Raw genomic sequence first — 24010 nt, 5'->3', positions numbered from 1 at the left:
CTCGTTCTCTTCTCCCTCCCTGTATCACCACCTTGCACGCAGCTGTTCTGCAAGCACGTCTGCCTTGGGCCAAGTCTGATAGAGCCAGGCACAGCTGCTACCCAGGTGTCTGACTGTGGCATCAGCACCTACACGGTCGGAGGGACTCGGGCCCAGACACCTGCTGGACTCGCTTTCCCAGGCTGCCTTGCGGCAGGAGCGCCCTCATTAGCATGTGGTCTTCCTTTGACTGCTTCCATTATTGTCCTTCCCGTGTCAGATGACGTGGAGACACTGGATACAGATTGAGAAGGATGGTCTTGTTGGCCCACCATGAAGGGGACAGTTGTGCTTATGAGGAGCCATTCCCAGAATAATCACAGCTTTGGTTTGAACTTCCTCTTTGAGTCTTGGTGGTTGCCTCGTAAAGGCTAGGGACAGACATTCAGCTTCTTGGCTTGCACTGGCCGCACAGGGGGTCTCTTGGAGTTCTCAGACTCAGCCAGGGATGTTGCAAGTGGCCTAAAGTGCTCTCTCCACCCTCCGTCTTCACCTGGTCATGAGGTCCTCATCAATTTCTGCCCATCCTCGGGGCCTGCCTCTTTCTTGAACCCTTCACTAACTACCTGCAGAGCAGACAGACAATGTGTTCTCAGAGTTGTCATAAGGTGATGGGCCAATCACCTAAACAAACCAGTCATCCATTTCTGGAAAAGGCAGAACCAACTGGAGTATGCTGATAATTGGTGCTGATAGTCTGGATTATTTAAACAGAGAATGATGTGTAACTTATTTTAAAACCTCCAGTCTGCGTTTTATCTGCCAGGACACCCACAGAGAGCATGCTAGAACCCACGATGGTGGAAACCTCTTTGCCTTTGCTCTGGGAGATGAAAACAAAAGTGAAGATAGCTTCCTGACAGGGAGACGGTAGGCCCGTAACTTACGTCTCTGGTCCTCGGTCTTCTTACACATAGAGTGTGGCTAGGAGTACTGCCCACCTCGCACAGTGTTGGGAGGAATTGTCTGGATAGTATCTAAAGCTTCCAAGGTGTACCTGGCACATAGTAGGAAGCTTAATAAACAGTATTAGTTACTGATACTATTAATGTTAGTATGACTATGTGATATAATTCCTGTGATCCAATTTATAAAATAATTCCCATCATGGAATATGTGGTGCATAATTCCAAGACATGTCTGGTGAGCAGGGAGACGTGGCTCATGAAATAATTCACACGGAAACCTAGTCAGAGCACGCTGAAATTTACTAAGCAAAAATGACAGAGCCTCGAGGTGCAGGGGTAGTGGTATCTGGCAAGGTGTAGCTGAGATTAATGTACTGATGGCAGAACTCAGGCTCCAGGCTTCACTCGGTCAGAGCAGCGGGACCAAGACCACACCTCTTCTCTTCCTCCCTGGTGCCCCTTGCTCGGTGAAAGTGCATCATCCCTCACCTCCTCACACAAACCACGCAGCCCCCCACCTTCTCCTCCAGATATTTGCCAGATTTGTTCATGTGTCACACCTGTACCTTGCTGAGAACCTTTCCTCGGCTCTCCGATTCCCTGAGGTTGGTGTGCAACCACCCAAAAGCCAAGGCGGGTCCTCCAAGAGAGAAGATTATCTGGGAACAGCTGACATCGCCATCAGCCCCACATCGAGCTGTCCAGTCTTTCATTCACGTGCCTGCCCGAGCTGGGCACTTGTCCTAGATGCAAGGGAGTATAGGTGTTAACATCCTCTGCCCTCAGTGGGCTTACCCCCAGTCTGATGGGAATGAAACACAATCATTAATACATAATATCATTTAATGCCCAGTATTGATAAATGCTTTGAAGAAAAATAAAGCAGGCTTGACTGTTGTTAAGAGGACCATTAGACCAAGCAAGGTCACGATTGTTTCTTCTTGCAGTGAAGGGGAACACCACCCTGCCAGGGTCTTAGTATGTCCCCGCAGGGGAAGGTCAGCAGATATTGGTGGTGTTCTGGGGTCTGGTGGGTCTCTCAGCATGGGGATCCAATTGGGATTGGGCTGCTTTAAGAATGGTGGACCTCTCAAATCTTGGTTTGATAAACGAGCATTTTTCCCTATTGTCCTGAGCAGACTGCTGTTCAGATAAATGGCTTTGGGAGAAGTTTCCCAAGTAAATCATGAGGTACTTTTACTCGTTGACAGCCTTGTATTTCTGGGCAAGAATTTTCTGGAACAAATAGCAAAGTCACGAACGTCATGTTGATGGAGGTGGCCTTGGTTCCCAGCCCTGATATTTTGCTGCAAGACCCAAGCTACCTCAGGGTTCTCAGAGCTCCTCGTGCCACAGAGGTCACCTCAGGTCCTTGCCAGGTCCGTGCCGCCATGTGACCCTCGGGAGAGGGTTGCCAGATTTAACAAATCAGAAGTATTTTATCTGGCAACCCTATGGGAGTGCTGTGAATTTTTCAGTGACTCGTCTGCGTATGAAATCTAGATTTTCAGCTTCTCCTGCATGCATCAGAATAATGGGCAGCCTCCGGAGCCCATTCCCACAAGGCGTCCCCTGAGCCTAGCGGCTCCCCTGATGCCCGCGCAGGGCAGTTTCTCATTCCCTGAAGTTCCCACCCAGCCCTGGAAGGATCCGAGGTGGCAGGCTCTGGAATGGACTCGGGCTCCCTGGAATGAGCTGTGTGTGCTTGCACGAGTCCCCTTCCCTCTCTGTGCCTTGGAACATGAGCTAAAGAATAAGAGGAACTGGGTGCATCCCAGCCCGTCGCCCGCCCCCCCACCCCAGCCCTGTGAGCCACCCAGTTGGATGTTATAGTGCTGCTTTGCATTAAGTACACTCACAAACATCCAGCTCAGAGGTGTTTGGCAAATAAATGTGACCATTCGATTATGGGTTTTGAAATGTTTGGAAATCTGACCCCTGATTTTGTTATAATCTCTTCGGTAACTGTTATTAGGTGGTGACCTAATAAGAAATTATTAACTGGGGAGCTATAATTTAGAAGCTTATAATTTTCTTAATGGACATTGATTTGTATAACCCTGATTAAAATACAATGAGGCCTGAGGCTTAAATGTTTTATTCTGAAAGGCTGAAAAGATGGGAATGGACTCTAGAAATGTATTGGCTCAAAAACTTTATTGAAATAATATTATTTGAAGAGTTTCGTGAGCCTAAAATGATGTGACAAAAACTATTCGATGCCAGCTCCCATGGCCTCGGGAAGCTGAGGGAATATAGGTTTCTTCAGATGAAGTCTGGAAAAACGCTTCCAGATTACCTCAGGAGTGAAAAGAAAATTATTATTCCATCCCACGGCCCCGCTAATTCTCTTCAGCGTTGATTCTGTCAAGTAATTAGAATCCAAATGGAGGAAACATTCATAATTGTCACTTATTACACTCTACCAGAGGTGACTGCTCCCGAGAAGCTCCGGCAGGACAACAACAAAGCGATTACCAGAGAAAACTCACGCAGGCCGACGGTGGGGCCTCCCTCACTCGTTCCCAGAAGCCAGTCACAGACTGGGTGGGGATGGTTGTGGATTAAAATAGGCCCCCACAGCTAGGAGTCTTCAAAGAACATCTTTCGCTATCGCGGTGTCAATCAAGAGATAATGAGTCCTGTTTCCCCTCCCTCTCTCACCACAGACATCCATGGTGTGGCTCTTTGTCACTTGGAAGCATGTTTAAGGCAGTCTACACTATTCGCCCCTCCCCCACCATGTACCGCAGGGAATGCTTCACAAGCGAAATATGCCCTCAGTTAGGGGGGTTTATTTAAAACACCTACTCCCCTTATATCGTCGTATTTCTTCATTTGGCATAGATGAAAATACAAGGTGTGTCTGCTGTTGTGAGGATGTCCCCCCCACCATTTCTGAAATAATACCATACCTCGGAGATTAATGTTCAGGCTTTACCAAGATTACAATAAACGAATATTGCTTTGATCTGAATATTTTTCGAACGGTGGTTGCTGATCGCTCTCTCTCCCCTGTAATCTTTTAAGAAAGGCTTTGGACTTGCCAGTCCGACACCCAGGGGGACATGAGTGCAGCTGCCTTTCCTTCCCCTCGTTGCGAGCATAGCTCTGTTCTCGGTTTCACCCAAATTAGTCCCAGGATTTCAGTTGTCTTTTTTGTCCAACATTCCATCATGCAATTCATTAAAATCTTCACATGAAATATTTAACAGATGAGTTATGTCATAATTCACATTACGGTTTTCAGTTGTTATTCATGTGGTAAGTCATTTATCCTGGACATTAGCAGACCTCTGGAATGGGCTTCTATTTGATGTGAGGAAGGTTAGGATTCTTTTCCTCAACACCCCAGAACAGTGGCCTGACTCCAAACCCCCGGTTGATCATGAAATATTCCCCGAAAAGTGACATTCAGATTCATTGTTAGTTCAACTTGCAATTAACTATGTTGAAAACAAACAGAGGAAAACCTTTAAACAAATGTGGCCTGGCTCACAGCTTTTACAGTTGACCGTTAATTAGGCCAAGTTGGAATTCAAATGTGCCAGGCCTTGTTACTATCACCGCTAGGAATCATTGCCATTGTACACAAAGGAACGAAAATTCAGGGGCTCTGTCAAAGGGGGGCTGAGGACAGGATGGGAGATATTAAGCCAATAAAGCTCAGTAAAAATAGCCACTACTCAGCTTGAGAAATATGACCCATAGGAGCTCATTTTCTGGGTGAGATAACACACGTATGGCCAGCATTTATTTGTAGAATTTAGGTTTTAAGGAAACTTGTCCCACTCTTAAGTGAGGAATTACATGGGATATTCTTAGCAGATATTTTATTTATTAACTTTAATTAGAGTTTCATTTTCTCTAATAAAGATGCCGTTTTCTACCACATCGCATGGATTGGAATCTATTAGAAAACACTGCTTGTGGGCCACCCTGATTCAGGGTCGCTCTGTAACCTTTCTGGGCCCGAGCACTGGGCTGAAATAATGGTCACATGCTGCCCGCAGTGACCAGTCCGCTGAGAAGCTTTGATAGGGACGTTGGCTGGTGAGCACGTGGAACTGGGGGTGTCAGTACTGGGGACAATAACCTTCTTGGATTCTGTACGTGTGCTTGTCTAGCCTTGTCCCGAGGGTGTGTAACTGATCACGGTTCCAGAAGGGGCACGTGATGGTGTTTGAATGGTAGGGCACCACTTTCCTTAATTCTAAGGGGAAAAAAAATCCATTCTGGAAGTTGGCTCAAGTGAAAGAGAATCATCACCTTCTATTCTCTGCTTCATCTTGCTAGTGCTTGTATGGTCTCTATCCCCCTTTGGTGCCATCATTTAGTTGGGCATTGATCCACCAATATTGTACCGTATACATCAGTAGCAATGAAGAGTATGGATTCATCATAGATGAATTTTTTGTTCAGCCTCAGTATCTTGGCACGAAAGATTGTATGTGGCGGTGAAATCCAAGAATAAAGGATAAAAACTCTAGGAAGAAATCATCATAGCAGGAATGTTGACAATACTATCAAGCCTTAGGACACCCTAAGGCCCACCATTTTATTTTGTGTCATGTATCCCCAGCCCACAGCAGTTCTTTTCAGAAGCTAAAGCTAGTATGACTCTCTTTGCAGGGACAGAGAGGGGAAGCGATGTATCCTTCGCACACATCCTTAGCAGTCTTAGAAACAGGGTTCGAATCCTGTTCTCTCGGTAAGAATTTTCCTGGTTATGATTCGCTGATGGTGGCTGGATCGTTATTCTGTCTCCTGGATGAGCTCTCGGTGTGTATGGGAATATATTGTATGGCTAGAGGAGTGGACAAATGGAAGTAGGGGTGTTTGTGCGAGCCTGCGTGCCAGGCATGGTGAGCACTATTTTATAAACCGGATTTGTGCTCCTAGGGGTATGTTGCAAGTTGAGGCCAAGCCCACAGAAAATTATTTCTAAATGAATACAATATGAAAAAGTTATTTTATTTCTAATTTTACATGTAACATTGTTTTTTGGCGAGTCTCAGATTACACTTGAATGCATGTCTATTAACCTGATATGAGATGCATGCATGATTTCATCTTGAATGCATTTGAATATAATAGCACTGGAAATGTAATTTGTATTCTCAAATTTTATAAAGCAAAATAAATAAATCTTGAGGGTGGTAGCCACATTGAGCATATTGCATTGATTTCTTTGGGTTTCTCTCAAACTAATTACCAACTTCCCTTTGCAAATCCAGGTCTTCTCACACTGGCAGTCCTATCTGATCTAAATCCTCTGTATCTAAGTCATCCTCATTTTTTACACCTCTGGGGAGTAGGTAGCATGGACAGGTCTGTGGAGAACTTTACTGTTGATCCTTAAGGAGTGCCAATACCCAGTTTCTCTCTGTGGTTGCTCCTGTTACCACTGATCCCTGTCCAATAGAACTCTCTGTGATGATGAGAATGTTCTAGATCTTCATGATCCAGTACAGTAGCCAGTAGCCCCATGTGGCTACTGAGCACTGAAAATGTGACTTGTACAACTGTGGAACTAAATTATTAATTTTATTCTATTTTAAGTTAAATAGTCACTAACTTGGACAGCACAGGACTGGAGCATTTGAGGTCAGCTGTCTGTCCCGATCCAAGCCATAATAGTCATGGACATTCTGTGCATGAAATGACTATATGGTTAGGTGGGTGAGGCTCTGTGCTTATCTGTCTGCTCTGGGAATCCTGAAGTGCTGTCCTGTTTTCAGTGATCTGACTGCCCTCTGCAGGTCCCCATCCCTGGCTGTCATGTCGTCATCTCAGTATACCCACTACCTCGCACATACCAGGTTTCTGATAAACATGGAGGAGGGAAAGGAGGGGAAGAAGGTTGTAAGGAAGTTAGAGAGTTGGGAAAAGAAAAAGCCAGGCACGTAGTTCATTGAAGTTACGTGGTCTGTGTTGCTGAGCTGAAAATCTGTACTGAGGCCCTCCTCGAGTATTGAGGAGAATTCCACGAACAGTAACCTGAACAATTCAAACCAAAAGTGATGTCAGTGCTCCAGGAGCCTGAATAGTCTCTATGGGGCTCTTTGGGATGGGAATTCTCATAACAATGAGTTTGTTGTTTTGCTGGTTTCCAAAGACCACCCCAGTATCTCAGAGTCATGGTCCTAGAGGCTCACACAGTACCGACCCATTGAGAAGGTTGTATTTTTCTGGGTCTACTCCACTCCTGGAAGGTGAGTAAGATGATATGATGGAAAAGGGGCTCTTGCTCCATCCTCAAAGTGAAAGCCCTTAGCAGGGACTCTGAGAGCATTTGTAATCAAATGGAAGTAAGGAGCACCGTGAACTCCAGGAGAAAAATGTTGATGATTTTCTGGACTGTCTAAAAAATTTCAAACCCCAGGAATGGTGTTTTTATTTTCTGCATTCTCTTTGGGACTTGGGTTTCACTAAAGCATTTTCTGTCCTTGTTTTCCTTATTAAATTAGCAAGATTGACTTGAATCAGAATACACTGTTATGGCTTAAAATGTTGTTGAAAGAACAAAATAGACAGGCATGACAAATATCTCAGGTTCCATTTGGGATATGTGGGGGTTGGGGAGGACAGTGGGACTGAAGGAATAGATGAGTTTTCTTCTGATAAAACTTGAAAAAAAGAAAAAAAAAGCTGTGAAACAAAAATAAAGGAAAATAGTGAAAGGAATCTAAATTTCTGTTTGTGGAAGCTCATGTTTGTTTTCTTGAATAGAACTGGCCAGAGGATGCTTTCAGGCATCTTTTGTTTGTTTGGCGGCGGTGGTGGTGGGAGGATTTTAATTCCGTTTTTTTTTTTTAAAGATTTTATTAATTCATTTGACAGACAGAGATCACAAGCAGGCAGAGAGGCAGGCAGAGAGAGGGGGGGGAAGCAGGCTCCCTGCTGAGCAGAGAGCCTGATGTGGGGCTTGATCCTAGGACCCTGGGATCATGACCTGAGCCGAAGGCAGGGGCTTTAACCCACTGAGCCACCCAGGCACCCCTCGTTTTTTTTTTTTTTTTAATCTTTTTTTTTTTGGTGTGTTTTTGTCACTTTAAATCATTTTCATGCTTAAGAGATTATTAGCCAAATGCATTAGCCAAACGCAGCAAGGGGCTATGGCTGCTTAACCCCTCAGGTTCTGGTCTCCCCCCCCACCCCCCCACCCCCCATCTGGGCCATTTCCCTCGTACTTCCTCTTCAAGGCTTCCGTCGTGGACTTTCTGAAATATAGGTCAACCCTAAGTGGCTCTTTAGATCCTATAGCAGTGTCAACACACTTTTTCTGAAAAGGGACAAATAGTAAGTATTTTAGGCTTTGTGGGCCTTTCAGGCGCCGTTGCAAAAACTCAACACTGCTGTTACGCCATAAACAGTATAGAAACAAATGAGTGTGGCTACGTTCAAATAAAACTTTATTTATAAAAGGAAGCTGGATCTGGCCCAAGGGCCTATAGGATACTCTTAAGATGCGTTGGCCCAACATTCAAGTCCTTTAGCCGGTTGACCTCAGTCTGTACCATGATGTCCCCCAGCCCCATTCCTTCAGCCTCAGAAGCCACTAGGGTCTTTCTTTTTATTTTATTTTATTTTATTTTATTTTGTTTTTTTAAGATTTTGTTTGTTTATTTGACAGACAGAGATCTCAAGTAGGGGGAAGAGGCAGGCAGAGAGAGAGAGAGAGAGAGAGAGAGAGGAGGAAGCAGGCTCCCCGTCGAACAGAGAGCCCGATGCAGGGCTCGATCCCAGGACCCTGGGACCATGACCTGAGCCGAAGGCAGAGGCTTAACCCACTGAGCCACCCAGGCGCCACAGCACTAGGGTCTTTTAAAAAGCTGCATCCTTTTGTCTGTGCTGTGTCTGGACTTGGAGTACCATCTTTCCTCTCTTCTTCCTTTTCCTGCCAGCGGGGTCTCCAGGTGTAACCTTACACAAGTGCCTGCCGGCTCACCCCCCTCCATCCTCTGTGCCCCAGAGTCCTCTGGGGGGGGAGGGGGACTCTGACATTGCGTTTACCACGTGGCTACTCCCCAGCTAGACACCACGCGAGCATGTGCGCTCATTCCCCTTAGCACCCAGCTGAGAGTTCAGCACCGGGAAGGCCACTGAGCAAACGGTCATGAAGCTGACTTGCCCATGAGCTCGTGATTCTCTCCATCATGGAGAAGCATGTCAGCTTGGAAGTGGAAAGGCTACAAATCCAGATGTGCCACAGGGAGCCAGGGGCCAGAGTGGCTGGGAGGGGCAGCGGGGTCAGCCAGCAAAAACACAGCTGGGGTAAAGCCAAGCAGAAGAGGCAGTCAGGACTGTGAGGAAGCCCTGTGGCATCGACCTCACCGCCCAGATGGGGGTGAGTGAGGAGCGAGGAAAGCCGTGTCTCGTTTAGGGCATCGGGAGCAGGGAGGGGACGCAGCCCGCTGGAGGGGGATCAGAGAGAAGCAGCCTGCATGATTAATGGGACGGAGGGGCTGACTCAGGAGGAAAGATTAAAGCGCTCTGAGGAGCTGGGGTACAGGCTGGAAGGGACAGATGATAGCAGGCTTCAGGAATGTGAGATGGATAAACACCCAGGAGGGAGCAGCGAGCTTCATTAGGGAGGTGAAAATTGGGGCGGGGGGGGGGATGCGGAGGGCTCCATCAAAGAATGGAAGGGGTTCTCAGAAAGGGCACGGGCCGCTGATGGGGAACTCTGCCGATGACGGGTGGGTCAGGGGCACCTCCGGGCTGCCGGAACAAGAAACACCATGGAAAGGCCACTGTGGGATGACGCTTTTAAGAAATCCTCTCCTTTATGCTTTAGTGTCTGAAAGCCTGCCATGGCTGCTGACCATAGCCCTCAGAAGTGGCCTTAGACTGCCAGGCTGGGTAGAGTTGGCTGGGGAGCCATGCAGGGGGTAAGCTGCACAGAGAAAACACGTGGACGATGAGAGAGAAGCTCATCTCCACCCTCCTCCTAGATACCAAGGAGTGGATGTCACAACAATTTGAGGCCATCCGTCCTGAAGTCAGCTTTCTGCCATCCTTCCCTGTCTTTGGTGGAACCAGAGATACTCCTTGCAAGCCCTTCTTAAGGGCAGGCTCTCACTTCTGCCCACTGGGGAATCTGAGCAAAACCCAGCCTGTACCCTGGTCCATAGCTTCCTCCGTTGGCTCATCCCCAATGAGGATACGGCCCATCAGGAGGTTTGGAAGATAAGATTTATTTGAAACCACAGTAAGCAGTCGTCAGCCTCCAGAATCAGGTTCCTTCAGGAATTCTCTGAGATTTTCTCCGGGGCTAGGAAGAGCAGCTTGTGTCGTCATCTGACAAAGTGGGCCACGTTGTGGCAGGTCCTCGACAGCCAGTTGACTAAGGCCTTATCCTAGACTTTGACGTGCTGAGTCCAAAGGTAGAAGATGAGTCCCTCCAAATGCGCATACCCCAGTCAACCTTAAGTCTCAGGGCTTGCTTCAACCATCCCAGAAGTAGAAATGCACTTGATAGTTACAAAAGTGACAGCCCAACCCTTTATGAATCTGCCGCTTCCTGACGTAGGCATGGCAGTGATTACCTAAGTGGGTGGGGGTGGGGGAATCAAACATGGCAGCATGCAAGATTTTAAGCATCTTGAGTGAACTTTCTTCTTTCATAATTGTGTATTTCCTTCGGTAGGAACTATTATTTAGGTTGAAGTTACTTTAGGTATTTTAGTAAAAGAAAAAAGTATGCAAAGATAAATAACAATACTGGTGGTGTGCAGATGTGGCAAGAACTGGAGAGGTTGTGTGCAACAGACTGAGGTTTGCAAAATGGCACTGGGATCAGTGGTGTCCCGTGTGAGGTCCAGTGTTTCCAGCCCAGAGTCTCACTCTGTCTTTCCAGACTCCTCTAACATCTTCTCACCATCTGATGAGCTTTTTGCTCTGCCTTGAGCACTTTGCGAAATGGTTTTAAGAGTTACCTCATTTTGGCTTCGTCGAGAGAAGCACTGTGAGCTTGTCCATGTCCCAGCTCTAAGGCTCCACCAAATGCCTCTTCCCAAAGGTTCAAGTCACTTTCTAAACTTCTTCTTTCTGGACATTTTTCTCACTGGAACTAGCATGCACTGTTGCTCGAGGGAGCCCTTCACAGTCAAACAGAATTGCAGAATTCCCCCAAAGTTCCTGGGGAGGGAAAATCATCTTCATCGAGAAGCGGATACTGGAGGCCAGTTTAACTAAAGTCACATCATCGCAAAGTGACTCACTTCCAAACACCAGCCTCATGACAAGTGCTTTCCAAATGTTCTATCTCAAAAACACATGCATAATATACATTTTAGACACGCGGGTTCATAGATTAATAACTAGAACCGGAACCCTGAAGAAGCAGTGGTTTTCTAAATACGCATTTTGTTGTTGTTCCTGTCTCTAGCCTGGGTTGGGGAGGGGAGTGATCCCAAGTGTATGAATTTGAGAAACACACAGATAACGTGTCTCCAAAGAGCCATTGGCACCGTGCTCAGTTTGTTCTGTGTCAAAAGCTCTGTGAGTATAATTAACCTTGAGAATTCCTTACCTGAAAGATGAAATGTCTTAGTTTGTATACTTCACTGTAAATTTAGTTTTTAAGTGTTCTTATCTGATAGGCTCGCATTCGTTTCTTGCCAGGACAGATAACTTTCCATGATAATCTTAAATAATTGTGTGAAGGAATCTCTAATGCCTTGTTTTATTTATAATGTGTCCCAGCTGTAGGCATTCAGATGAAACTTGAATTTTTCCAGAGGAAGTTCTGGACCGCCAGCAGACAGGTAAGGTATAATCAGCGTATTGAAGCATTAGTGGGACTGTTATTACACAGGTGTTCGCGTTTGGGTACCCGGAGCCTAAAAGTGCCTGATTTCCGATGAATGTTTGTCAGATGAACCGCTGGCTGCTCGGATTACCTTTCATTTCACTGCGAAATAAAAGGCTGTCAGCACGTTAGACACCCCATGCTGGGAAAGCAGGCAGTTTGCTCCTACAAACAGTTTTGATTGTGAAATCGAGATAGTGACCTTCCAAAGGAGAAGTTTCCCCTTTATCTATCGGGGACTTTTGTGAATTTCCATAGCGACTTTTTTTCTAATCTTGTGATGCCTGGTAATTTATTTGTGAATTTCTTTATTGCCCTTTGGAAGGCCTTTGTGTAGTTGGATCTAAGCATGCATCTGCCCTCCTTGACCAGAGGGCTTCTCTGCTTTGGAGAATCTGGGAACCTTCTTTCCTTGCACTGTATTCTCTGGACTGAGTAGTCTCAGTGGTATTTGCTTAGTAATTCAGCAGAGATGGCAATTTTACCTGATTCTAGTTATTGGAATGATATATTATTTCTTAAACACTTTAAGAAACTATAGACTAAGAACACAGGAGTGTTTTTTTTTTAAGTCATTGGGATTAATTTAAAATTAAATAATGGCACAATTATACTTTTTATTATTTAAAGATTTGAGATCTTAAGAAGATACCAATATGGAATGTCAATGTGAATTAAAGTAGACAACATAAATTAAAATGAAAAAGAGCCAGTTACCCCCCAAATTGTCTTCTTTATTACTATTTGGAGTTGGTGTTGATCCTGGAGAAGGCAGACGAGACATCTTGGAGCATTCCCTTTGGATAAAAATTGGTATTTGCATAAAGGGCAAGAACTTCTTATAACTTGTCCTTGAATAATTAAGTGGCAGCCATAGCAGACGCTGGAATGTGCAAGTAACACGTTTCCCCTTGCTTTCTCCCCACCCCACAGTGTGCTTCTTTGGATGGCAAATGCTCCATCAGCTGCGATGATGAGGTAAGACAACCCCTTGGCCCTGTTTCTGCCTTGGTCAAGGGGAGGTGACACAAGGGACCTTCTTAACAGAGGGCGTGCTGCTGTAAATGCAGCCAGGTCTGACAGATTGTCTTTGACCAAGCTCCAAGCTCCAAAACGCCTAAGGCCATTTTCTTTCTCTCTTCCTCTTCTTTCCTTCCTTCCTTCCTTTCTTCCTCTTTCTCCCTTCCTCCCTCTCCCTTCCTTTCCCTTCCCCAGCTAGTTTATGAGAGCTGAGAAAATGTGCTCTAAATGTCCCTTTGAGGGGCGCTTGGGTGACTCAGTTGGTTAAGCATCTGATTCTTGATTTTGGCTCAGGTCATGATCTCAGGGTCCCAGGATTGAGCCCTGCATCGGGCTCCACGCTCAGCAGGGAGCCTGCTGGAGATTCTCTCTCTCTCTCTCTCTGCTGTTCCGCCTTCTCTTATGCACTCCCCATCCACCCACACTCTCTCTCTCTTAAAAAAAAATTATAAATAAGTAAATAAATCATAAATGTCCCGTGGACAGCACTCTTGGAATTTTGGCACTTTTAAAGGAATAATAAAACTCATTGCCACTTGAAGCTCGCATTAGTTCTCAAAGCTTTTGCCCATATGTTATCTCTTCTCATCCTGATAACAACCCAAGGAACTGGGGAGGAATGGTCATCCCATTTGGCAGAGGGGGAAATGGAAGATGAGAGAAATTAAATGACTTGCTTAATTTCATGTAATAAATGGGCTGAAAATCTAAGGAGTTGAAAACTCAGAATTTTTCATTCTAGCATAATGTTCCCTCCCACAACTCTTCCCCTCCCTTCCTTTCTTTCTTTTATCTCTCTCCCTCTCTGTCACTCTTTGGGAAGATGAATTCGAATCCCACACACGAGAAATAGAAGAAAAAAATGTACCCCTGTCATAGGTCTACCCATCCGATTTATGTTTTTATAGCATTCGATCTCATACGCCCTCCGCCCTGAGATTTAGAGCAAGCAGGCGGGTTATGGCCTTTCACTGTGGCTCAGGTAGTCTGTCTTTCTCTACATCACCAAAAACATTCGTACATAAACTGGAACTTACAAATCATCGTATTTGTATCTCTTCTGGTTACCATAGGGATTCAAGAAATCCTAACCAAATTTCATTTCAACATAGAAATCATAAATTAGAGGGGCATCTGGATGGCTCAGTTGGTTAAGTGGTCGACTCTTGATTTTGGCTCAGGTCATGAGCTCAGGGTCCTGAGATGGAGCCCCGCATCAAACTCTGCATTCAGCACAGAGTCTGCTTGAGTTTCCGTCCCTCTCCTTCTGCCCCTCCCCTCACTTGAGTGTGTGTGTACTTTCTCTCTCTCTAAAATAAATAAATAAATCTTAAAAAAAAAAGGCATAAATGAGAGATATATTTCAAAAAAGTAGGCAAAAAAAAAAAAAGAGAGAAATATAAAAGGGAGTCCAGAATGGAGTTATAACACAAAATGCTCGGTCCCCAAAGATCATAATTGTATGAATCACTATCCAAAGAGTAAAAGCCAATTAGCTTTTCAACAGAAGCCCAATTTTCTCTGGTCATGAGATCAAAAATAATATTCCCTTAGGAGAGAGGATCCTGTGCTATTTTATGATCAATACCCTTTCATTAAGTTTGAGAATGCCATTCCTAAGACAGTCAGGCAGCCTCAAACTTCTTCTCCCCCTTTTGAGACATTTGTTATCCTCTTGGAGCACTCAGCTCAAGACAACCCAGCTCAGTGGTAGTATTCACTGATCAGTGTCACGAGGCCCTGCGTTAAGCCCTGCGCTTGCAGAGGAGGTACGGTTACTAATCCCAGTTCACGGCAAGAGAAGGAAGGATAGTTCATTGGTTAGTCGGTGACTGTGTGGATGGTTGGTTGGCTGGTGGGATGGACAATGTTTTGGATAGCTGATTGGTTCATCAGTTACTAGGTGGTTGGATGGATAGAGAGATGAAAACTGAATACTAGGTTAAACAAGTTGATGAATAAAACCAGAGATGGTAATTTTTCTATATCCATACGTACATATAAAAGTAAATGGGAATGGGTGCCACTTAGAGTTAGAAACACTCAATATATATTTGTTGTTCAATGGCTGATTTTGCAGATGATACAGCATGGAGGTTCAAAGGGGCAGGCTATGGAGTTAGAGTAACTAGCTTCAAAGTGTGAGTCTGACAGCCTTGTGACACTGGGCAAGCGTCTGAACTTCTCTGTGGGGAAAGGAATATCCATCTCACAGGGCAATGGCGAGGAATGAATGAAATAATATATTTTTAAAAATGCATGGGGGCACCTGGGTGGCTCAGTGGGTTAAAGCCTCTGCCTTCAGCTCAGGTCATGATCTCAGGGTCCTGGGATCGAGCCCTGCATCGGGCTGTCTGCTCAGCGGGGAGCCTGCTTCCCTCCCCCCACCCCTGCCTGCCTTTCTGCCTACTTGTGATCTCTGCCTGTCAAATAAATTAAAAAAAAAAAAAATGCATGACACAGTTCCTGGCAAATGGTAAGCACTCAGTAAGGGTCAGCTATAAACCAAAAATGTCTGCAGACTCTTTCTTCCCTGAGGGTTAGTGGTTCCCCTGAGTCTGATACTCAGGCAGCAATGGCATATGTGCACTAGGCATTTTGTAGTCTCCGCCAGGCATAGTGAGCACAAGACGCACACCTTCCCCACTACTAACGATCTTCATCAGTAGTCATTGGGATAAGCCCACATACAAATGGTCATGGAAATGTTCACACACTTGGGAAATTAAGCATTGAGTTTGCTCTGATTTCTGAAGTTGATCTGATGCTCAAATGTCCTCATTCTGCACTTGTGAAACTATCATCCATCTCCCATTTTGGCTCTTAAGTTTGGTTTCAGGCAACCAGTGGACATAGTTCAAAATGCCTTCCCACCAAAGCCCCTTCCCACCTTTTCAGCAGACTCTTCATGTGTCATTCTGCTTTCAGGACTTTTAATTAAGCCTTTGAGACCGTGTCCCTCCTTCTCCCCCAACTTCCCTCAAGTGATCAGGGCCCCATTAAAAACAGCTGTGGGGGCTCATTAAGTTCACATGCTCTGGCTTCTCCACTGTGCTGAAGAGCTAGCCCAACTCCCTCGGACTTATCAGACATGTTCTGCATTGGACCCATCCCAGCCCCTCTGTCTCCCCCATCAGTGGACTCCCTGGCCCCTGACTGGAGTGCCCTAGGCTTCTGGGTGGAGTCAGTGTGGCCAGATGGCTTCCCATCTTGAAGAGTATACATCTTGAGTTGGTCCAGGCAGGGCCTGAGCCATGTGCCTTGGAGAGCTTGGCAGTGGGCCTAACTGAAGGCTTTGAAGGAGCTCCGTTCCATCCAGGGCGAATGTTGACTTCAGAGACTCACTCTTCCCTCAAAGCATGTTTACTGAGCCCTCGTGTGCCTGCTAGCCGGCGGACCCCTGGGGATTCAATCGGAAGTAGAGTCAGAAGTGGCTCCTTTCCTACCCGAACTGGTTAGCAGGGGAGGTAAGTGTAGGTGATTATCTACTGTGATAAGTGCTGTGAATTAATCCATGAAACAAACATGGGGTGGTGGGGGAAGGCTTCCCTGAAGAGATAACTTGTAAGTCAACTAAAGAGGGAGGAGGAGAAGATGGCATTGAAAACAGTGCCTGAAGCATGAGAAGACCTTCACGGGCAGAGAACACCACGTATAAGGCACAGAGGCAGCCAAGGTTACTGCTGTCTATGGACACGTGGTTGGCATTCGGATGGAAGTGGAGAAAGAAAGTGGTGCCCACCTCTCATCTCAGTCTGACCTGGGGTACTACTGTCTCTGCCTCTCATTTCCTTCTCCCACTCACCTTTCCAACAGCCACCATCTCCTGATGAGAGCACCAGAAATTTGCAAGGAGACTGGAAGATGAGAAAGTTCTCTTCTACTGGGACATTTGGAGGAGCTGTTGAGGGCAATGAGTGGATCTAAAACTTCATATTCAAATGCAGCCGCCACCCTTGCTTATTCCAAAGGAATCGAGCTTAATAATCATGCCTAGACTTCATAAGGCCTTACAGGCATTTCCTCTGGAATCTGAAGGACCTCCTCAAAGGAGGACAGGCTGGGGAAGGGCTAAATCCTAGCAACCTGGTGCCTCCGGCTCTGGAACCATTCAGCCCAGCGTGGAGGGGGTTTGAGCATCGGTGCAATAGCTCTTGAGGGCAAGGACACAAAAGATCCTACCAAGTACTTCTTTCCAAAATAGCAGATTTGCAACAAATTATTTGAAAGACAGTATCTTGGTAGCCTAGCTGACCAACGATGAATAGGACCATCATGTGGTGTGAAGTTCGGGTCAGTCTGATTCACAGTCAAATATCAGGGCTGAAAGTGTGAGACCTGGAGAAAAGTCAGGAGTGGCACTTCCGTGGGCCTACAAGGCAGAGACCCAGGCCCCACCCTCAGGTGGAAGAACCAGCCCTCCCCCGCTCTATCTCTGTCTTTCCCTCACTCCTCACAAGCGAAAACAACAGACAGGATGATACCGAGCTTCTAAGTGAGCTGTTTCAAATCATTGCTCAGCCTACAGCAATCAAAGCCAGCAGAAGGCATCCCCCCAAAAGAAAAGGAAAAACAGAAAGCAGCAAAGTTCAGCCAGCGTTGCCTGCACAACTTCTTGCAATGAACTGTGGAACAGCTTCCCTTTCTGAGAAACTCTGAAGCTGTAGCATGAGGATACTTACAAAGATGGCACGTAGTAGGTGATCAATGAGAGCAGGTTCTCGGCTTACTATGCTCTGTGCATCTTACACTGTGCTCAGCCCTCTACACTCATCACTCCGTTTAATCTTCCCAACAACCCCAGGGAAGAGTTGTTCCTACCTCCATCTTTCAGTTAAGAAAACTGAGACAGTACTAAGACTTCGCTCAAGGTCACACTGATGGCAATTGTCAGAGTCTCTGATTCCAAACCAGGTCTGTCAGCTTCGGAGCTAAAACCACCTTCCAGGTAACATAAGTGTGGTGCTGTGTTTCTTGCTCCCAAGTGCTCTTCCTCACTGGCTTTCATTATCACCCAGGGCTGCCTGATTCTCATGGCCTGGCTGTGGGCTCTAACCTCAGGTCTCTACCTGATCTGCCTTTGGGGCAAGAATCAGACTTCTCGGAGTAATCTTGAGCTATCCAGTAATTGAAGAAAGATTTTTTTTTTAAATCAAGTTCTCTCTGCCTCTTTTTTTCTCTGTCTTTGCATTTCTTTTCCCCCAAACAACCTCATCCCTACATGTTTTTATCAAAGGTGGCTATGGACTAGGCACTTGCAATACCTATCAAAATTGAGAGCTCCTCCAAGCCCCTCTGCCTATCTGTCCTCCCTTGGGACAGGGCGGGAAGTGGACACCTTCCAAGATGCTTAGTTTCATTGGGGGGGTGGGGGGGTGAATAGTATAGGAAGGGAACTGAAAATCTCCTCTATTTTCTTTTATTGGGGGTGGGTGGGGTAGAGTATGGAAAAGACCATTGAATATAATTTATTGTAAAGAGACACAGAGGAAACAGTTGGTCAGCCTGGAATCTGGCAATTCTGTCCCAACCATTCCATAACCCGGTACTGTGCTCACCTATTGCCACAGGCTTACTCAACTCCGCTGCCCTCGCCAGTAATCATTTAATCGAAGCACTTGTTGGCAGGGAGGTCCATTCAGGAAATCATCATGGTCACTAAATTGACCTAACACAACAGCATTGCCTGTCATGAAAACCAAATGACACCTTTCAGATTCAGTGACCCAGGTGTCCATCAATGACACAGCATCCTGAATTTGACCTTGGTTTTCACAGTGATTTGTAAATCATGATATCGGCAGTTATCTACTTCTTGCTTAATATGCAACCACGTCTCTTTATGACCAGTGTAAACTTGAAATTCCAAGCTACCCATAAATAAGCATGGTACAGCACTGTGCCTCTTCTCTGCCATCAGGTTCTTGTTGTGGAATCCTAATTTAAGGGGGAGTAGGGGAGGGAGAATTGAATTTAAAAAAATGTTAAGTGGTGGGGCACCTGGGTGGCTCAGTGGGTTAAGCCTCTGCCTTCGGCTCAGGTCATGATCTTAGAGTCCTGGGATCGAGCCCTGCATCGGGCTCTCTGTTCAGCAGGGAGCCTGCCTCCCCCTGCCTCCCCCTGTCTCTCTCTGCCTGCCTCTCTGCCTACTTGTGGTCTCTGTCTGTCAAATAAATAAATAAAATCTTAAAAAAAAAAAAAAAAACTACGTTAAGTGGAAACATAGCCCAAAAAATAAATGTCAGTGGGTACTTGGTATAGAAGAAACAAATGCTATATTCCTTAGTCCTTACCCAGGAGACCATGCCCGCTTATTAGAGCAAAATCTGAAGCATTTTTGGAGAAAGTGGAAGCCTAGGCATATAACCCCCCCAGGAGTCTTGGCTGGCCCTTTGCTTCCTCTTCCCATCATTTCCGGTACGATGTAGCCTAATCTGACCCACACAAGTGGATCGCTAGTGTATGTTTAAACTACAGCCCAGCAGAGCTCCATGAGACAGCCCTGGGAGGTCCGGCGTGCCTGTGTCTTCCCCTGTGATCGGAGCTGATCTTCAACATCGCTCTCATGGACTTCATGGAATCTTCCCTCTTCCTCAAGATTTTCAGTTAACTTTTTAATCTACTTGCCCTGTGCCTGCTTTGTATTTTCCAGTATTTACAACATTAGATGGAGAGATAGTGACCAAATATATCGAGGTCTAGCCAGAGTATTAATTGACCAGGAATGTTTGATTAGGGACTAATTTTGTAATTTGGGCATGAGGTGGTATGACAACTTTCTCTAAATGACTGGGAGGATTTAGTCAAATCCATATGTGGAGGTCACTCCTGTCCTTGTGCATTTATTCATTGAATGGAAGTTAACCTCCTTTTGCCTCAGAGTTTATCCCTCAAAAACGAGAATCATGACATTCAAATAAGCAAAGATACGGATTTGTCTAACACGACCCAGTGTGGGCTGGATTAAAACTCGCAGGAATACTAGTATAACCTAGAAGATTGCTGTCCTGTCCGAGAGAACTTTCTGCAGCGATAGAAATGTCCACAAGGATAATCACCAGCCAGCCAAGGTAGAGCAGAGCACTTGAAATGTGAATGGTGCACCCAAAGAACTAGATTTTTAATGTTATTGTGTTTTAATTCACGTAAAATTGAATTTAAATCTGCACGTGGCTGGCAGCTGCCATATTGGACAGCTCAGTTCTGGGGGATCGCATTCATCATGCTGTCTCCTAAAAATGGGGAGAGTTTGTCAAGGTTCCCACCCAGTAGGGCCCGAGTAGTGCCCATACAGCTAAGAGCTTCTTCAGATAGCAAGAGTGGAGCCAGGTTACCCAAGTTACTCACTCCGGCTTCTCCGGATAACCGAGAAAAACCCTATGGCTCACCAGAGCAGCCAACTCCTTTATAAAAGGTGACAACGGGACTTGTTACTCTTCTGATGACTCTTCACTACAACCTAGTAATAAAGGGTGAATCTTTTGGACCAACTCACTGCTGGACTTTTGTGCACGACTAAAACCAGCTCCTCGGATAGGTAGCAAATAATGCTGCGGTGGCCCGGAGCTAGGGAGAACATAGCTCCGGGTAAAGATATGGTACACATTCAATGTTGCAGTCAGTATGTAAAGCTGCAATAAATAGAAACTGAGTTACATCAAGGATAGAATTAAACCTGAAGTTTAAACTCCGCAGCACTATAATTAAAACTTAGCCTGTAGCAAATCATTCACTTGAGATTAAAGTAGTGTGGGGAAGCAGAGGTTTGGGTTTACCTTGCTTTCTACAATTTATAAGTCTGAGCTACCAAAAGCTAACAGCCCTGCCCCCAAATCCAGCTCCCAATTAAAAACACAGTTTGAAAACCTTTAGGAGACCTGAGGGGCCCTTTTAACAGAAGTCTGCCCCTCCCCCCCTGCCTAAGTCTATGAACAAATTAAAAAATATTACCTGGTCCCCTGATGGTCTTCTGAGCTGACACAGTGTTTTCATTAATACATCATTAGGGTAATGACATTGTGCTGGCGTTTTGCTTTCAAAACAGCCTGTACCAAAAAAAAAACCAAAAAACCAGCCTGTACTTCAACGACCGGGAATATAGGCTCGGGGCCTGTGAACACTTTGTTCCTGAGAAATAGTCTTCTGGTCCTAGAAAGGGGAAAACAAAACAAACAAACAAACAAAAAAAAAGACTAAATGTAATTAATGTTTTAATGTGTGTTCTCTTTATCCTAATCTGGGATGTTCAAGGCTTGCTTCGTGTTTGATTTTTGTTTGTTATTTTGACAAAGTAAACACTGGGGTTACCTTAGCCATGGCCTGAACTCCTAGAGCCAGCAAGCGTTTCCAGTTCCCCCCAAAACCACCTCAAAGAGGTTTCTCTCAGGTTGGAAGTACGTCATCTTGTGTAAAAGCAGTCTGAGGATCTGAAGTTGAAACTGTGGTCTTTTTTTATTTTCTAGACTGTGAACTGTTACCTCATAGACAATAATGGGTTTATTCTGGTGTCTGAAGACTATACACAGGTGAGTGAGAAATTTCTACCGGCACTGAGTAAGGAGCCTGTGACGTTCTCCAGTGAGGGCGAGCGAAGGACAGTGTTAAAACTTTGAATCAATGATCTATATTTAAGAGGTAATAGTAGGAGATTATAAAACCTGATTTCTATCCCTCTAAAAATGTCATAGCCTACTTCTCAGCAGGCCCCAAAGAGTTTTTACCTCCCATTTGAGGGGTGGGGAGGTGGGGGCAGAGCCCAGGGTCTGCTTTCTCACTCATAAAATGTTCAATTTATAGGAACTCTTTGCCTCAAGGGTAGAGGTGCCTCAAAGAGTTTGGGCAATTTTAAGGAGGTTTCCTTCGTTTGATATTTAGATATTCTTCCATATATGACACACACACACACACACACGTAGACAAACACACAGTCACAGACACACACACACACATATGTATTCCAGCATAATTATTCTTTATGGCTTCTTTCTGGTTTTTGCCTTTTAAAAATCAGTTACCTGAGTTCAGGGATTAACTTGGGCTCCCACACTGAGGGACAAGTTTCTAGAAATAGGCAAACAATGTTATTCCTTTGATTGAGCCGTGTGCGCAGTGTGGGGCGGGAGGAAAAGAGATGGGAAGAAACCAAGCCATGGGACCGAGCGCAGAAATCTCTACTGCGTTTGGAAATCAAAATAGGAGTTCCAACCAATAGCATTGTCCTAGAGAAAACAGGTTTCTCCTTGAAAACTTTGTGCATAGAAACCTTGTCTGGAATTACAAATTAAATCAGCATATTCAAAGAAGGTAAAATACAGGCGTGTTTAGTAGTATGACGTGGTGACGTAGCACTAGAGAAGGAGGCACGTGGTCTCTGGTCCTCCTTCTCTTCCTTCCCTAGTTTGGGGATGGAGGGCATATCACATGACCTGCCCCAGCCTCCTGGTGGGCTCTGTAAAAGGAGGGGTTGAGGACCATTTTATAATGAAGTCCCATTTAAATCATTTGAGGGGCACCTGAGGGGCTCAGTCGGATAAGCATCTGCCTTCAGCTCAGGTCATGATCCTGGAGTCCTGGGATCAAGCCCCGTGTCAGGTTCCCTGCTCAGCGGGGAGCCTGCTTCTCCCTCTGCCTGCTGCTCCCCCTGCTTGTGCGCTCTCTCTCTCTCTCTTTCTCTATCTCAAATAAATAAATAAAGTCTTAAAAAAAATAAATCATTTGAAATTCTTTAGCAGTCAACAGTACGATAGGCCCTATTAATGCCAAATGCATTAGTTAATTGTCCTTAAGTCCCTAAGGAGACTGAGCTTAATGCCTTGTTAATTGATCAACGCTGCCTCCGGGTCACGTGTGGAATCATGCTTCAGTTTTCCTTCTTATCCAGGAAAAGCTTGTGGAATTCTTAAGTGCACTTGTGGTGGGTGGAAAACATACAGGGTCAGGAATCACACTTGCCCCACCCTGTCTCCTTGGATGCTGAGTATCGCTGAACACGGGACAGTTGGTAAAGATGAGATAGCAGTGAGCCCAGAGGTCCATGGTATTGTGTCTGTTCAGCTGGGAGAAGAAACGCCCAGACATCCAAGAGTCCATGGAGGGGGAACCCAAATTAACCACCTGTGAGGAGGAGCCCTGACCTCCTGCCATGATGGTGGAGGGGGGAGATGGGAACCTGGTCCCATGCCGGGGTGGGGAAGGGCATGGTGGATATCTTCCGTGGTCAGTCCTCATCTAGCCAACAGCGTAAAGTGCTCGGACCTGGAGGGACATGCATGTGGGCTCTGCTCCTGGCTGTGTCTCTCCAGGGTACAGACCCCGCAGCCTGGCCTAGGGAGCCTGTCCGCCAGCTCTGCCCCAGCTTGTTTGATGTTGCCTGGTTTCCTGCACCCCAATTAGGATAATTCTTCTTCATCTAACAACCAGTTCCATTGACCCTGGCATATTTACACACACGAGATACAAACGTCCTAGCTCCTAGCACCAGCATACACCCACAGGGTTTGCGAAAGACTCAAATTGCCCCCGGAATGAGACCGGCAATGCTCCACGTTCAGTCAGTGAAATGTCATCTCCTTCTTCCTCCTCTCTTTCTTGACTTTTTGGCAAAGTTTTTATATGCCCTTCTGCCTGAAAATTCCCAGGAGCGTGGTTGAGGTCACTCCGTGGTCATCTGAATCAGGATTTAGCAAACACAAAGCCTACGGAATTTACTAATTCAGCCTCTTAGAAGGATGTCCTCCACCCACCCACACATGAGCTATAAATCCTTAGTGCACCCACAGCAGTCATGGGGCTTTCTCCTAGTCTACACTGGCTCAGTCCAGGGTGTTGGCTGAGGAAGGCCGTTGCCCCAAGCTCCGTGCCGCTGCAGGGCTACACCCTCCCCTATGAGACCCGGATGCTAGCGGTTCCAAGAGACTGGAGGGATGGACGAGGATGTTAATCCTTCATCCCACCATTCAGAGTCTCAAGTCTCAGCCAGCACCAAGACCTTAAGGCCCAAACATCAGCCAGGTTGTGGGGAAGGGACTGCTCAGCCCCAAATGCCCTGCAGACCACCCGACCGTGAGGGTGAGCCATTAGAACTCTGCCTGGCCGTGCTGCCTCCTCCAGCGCCGGACTCTGGACTGCCTTGTCTGTCAACATAGAAACTGCCCAGGGACAAAACCGTGAATGACCCTCAGAAAGTGATTGTGAGAAAGGACCTATCCTCCCTCAACAGCGGGAAATT

The 24010-nt window shown here is 46.0% G+C and overlaps 1 protein-coding gene across 1 annotated transcript in view; it reads left to right on the top strand.

The window, feature by feature from the left end:
• The window catches only part of CACNA2D3 (calcium voltage-gated channel auxiliary subunit alpha2delta 3), an 866841-nt gene that overhangs the window by 749491 nt on the left and 93340 nt on the right, over positions 1-24010 (top strand). The window contains exons 28-30 of the mRNA XM_080820180.1: positions 11658-11719; positions 12697-12741; positions 21246-21308. Coding sequence (XP_080676306.1) covers positions 11658-11719; positions 12697-12741; positions 21246-21308 — 170 coding nt within the window. The remainder of the gene's footprint in view (positions 1-11657; positions 11720-12696; positions 12742-21245; positions 21309-24010) is intronic.

The sequence above is a fragment of the Martes martes genome (genome assembly GCF_963455335.1).
Source record: "Martes martes genome assembly, chromosome: 1".
Taxonomy (NCBI): Eukaryota; Metazoa; Chordata; class Mammalia; order Carnivora; family Mustelidae; genus Martes; species Martes martes.
The sequence above is the reverse complement of the archived record's forward strand: the minus strand, read 5'-3'. Positions and strand labels throughout refer to the sequence as shown.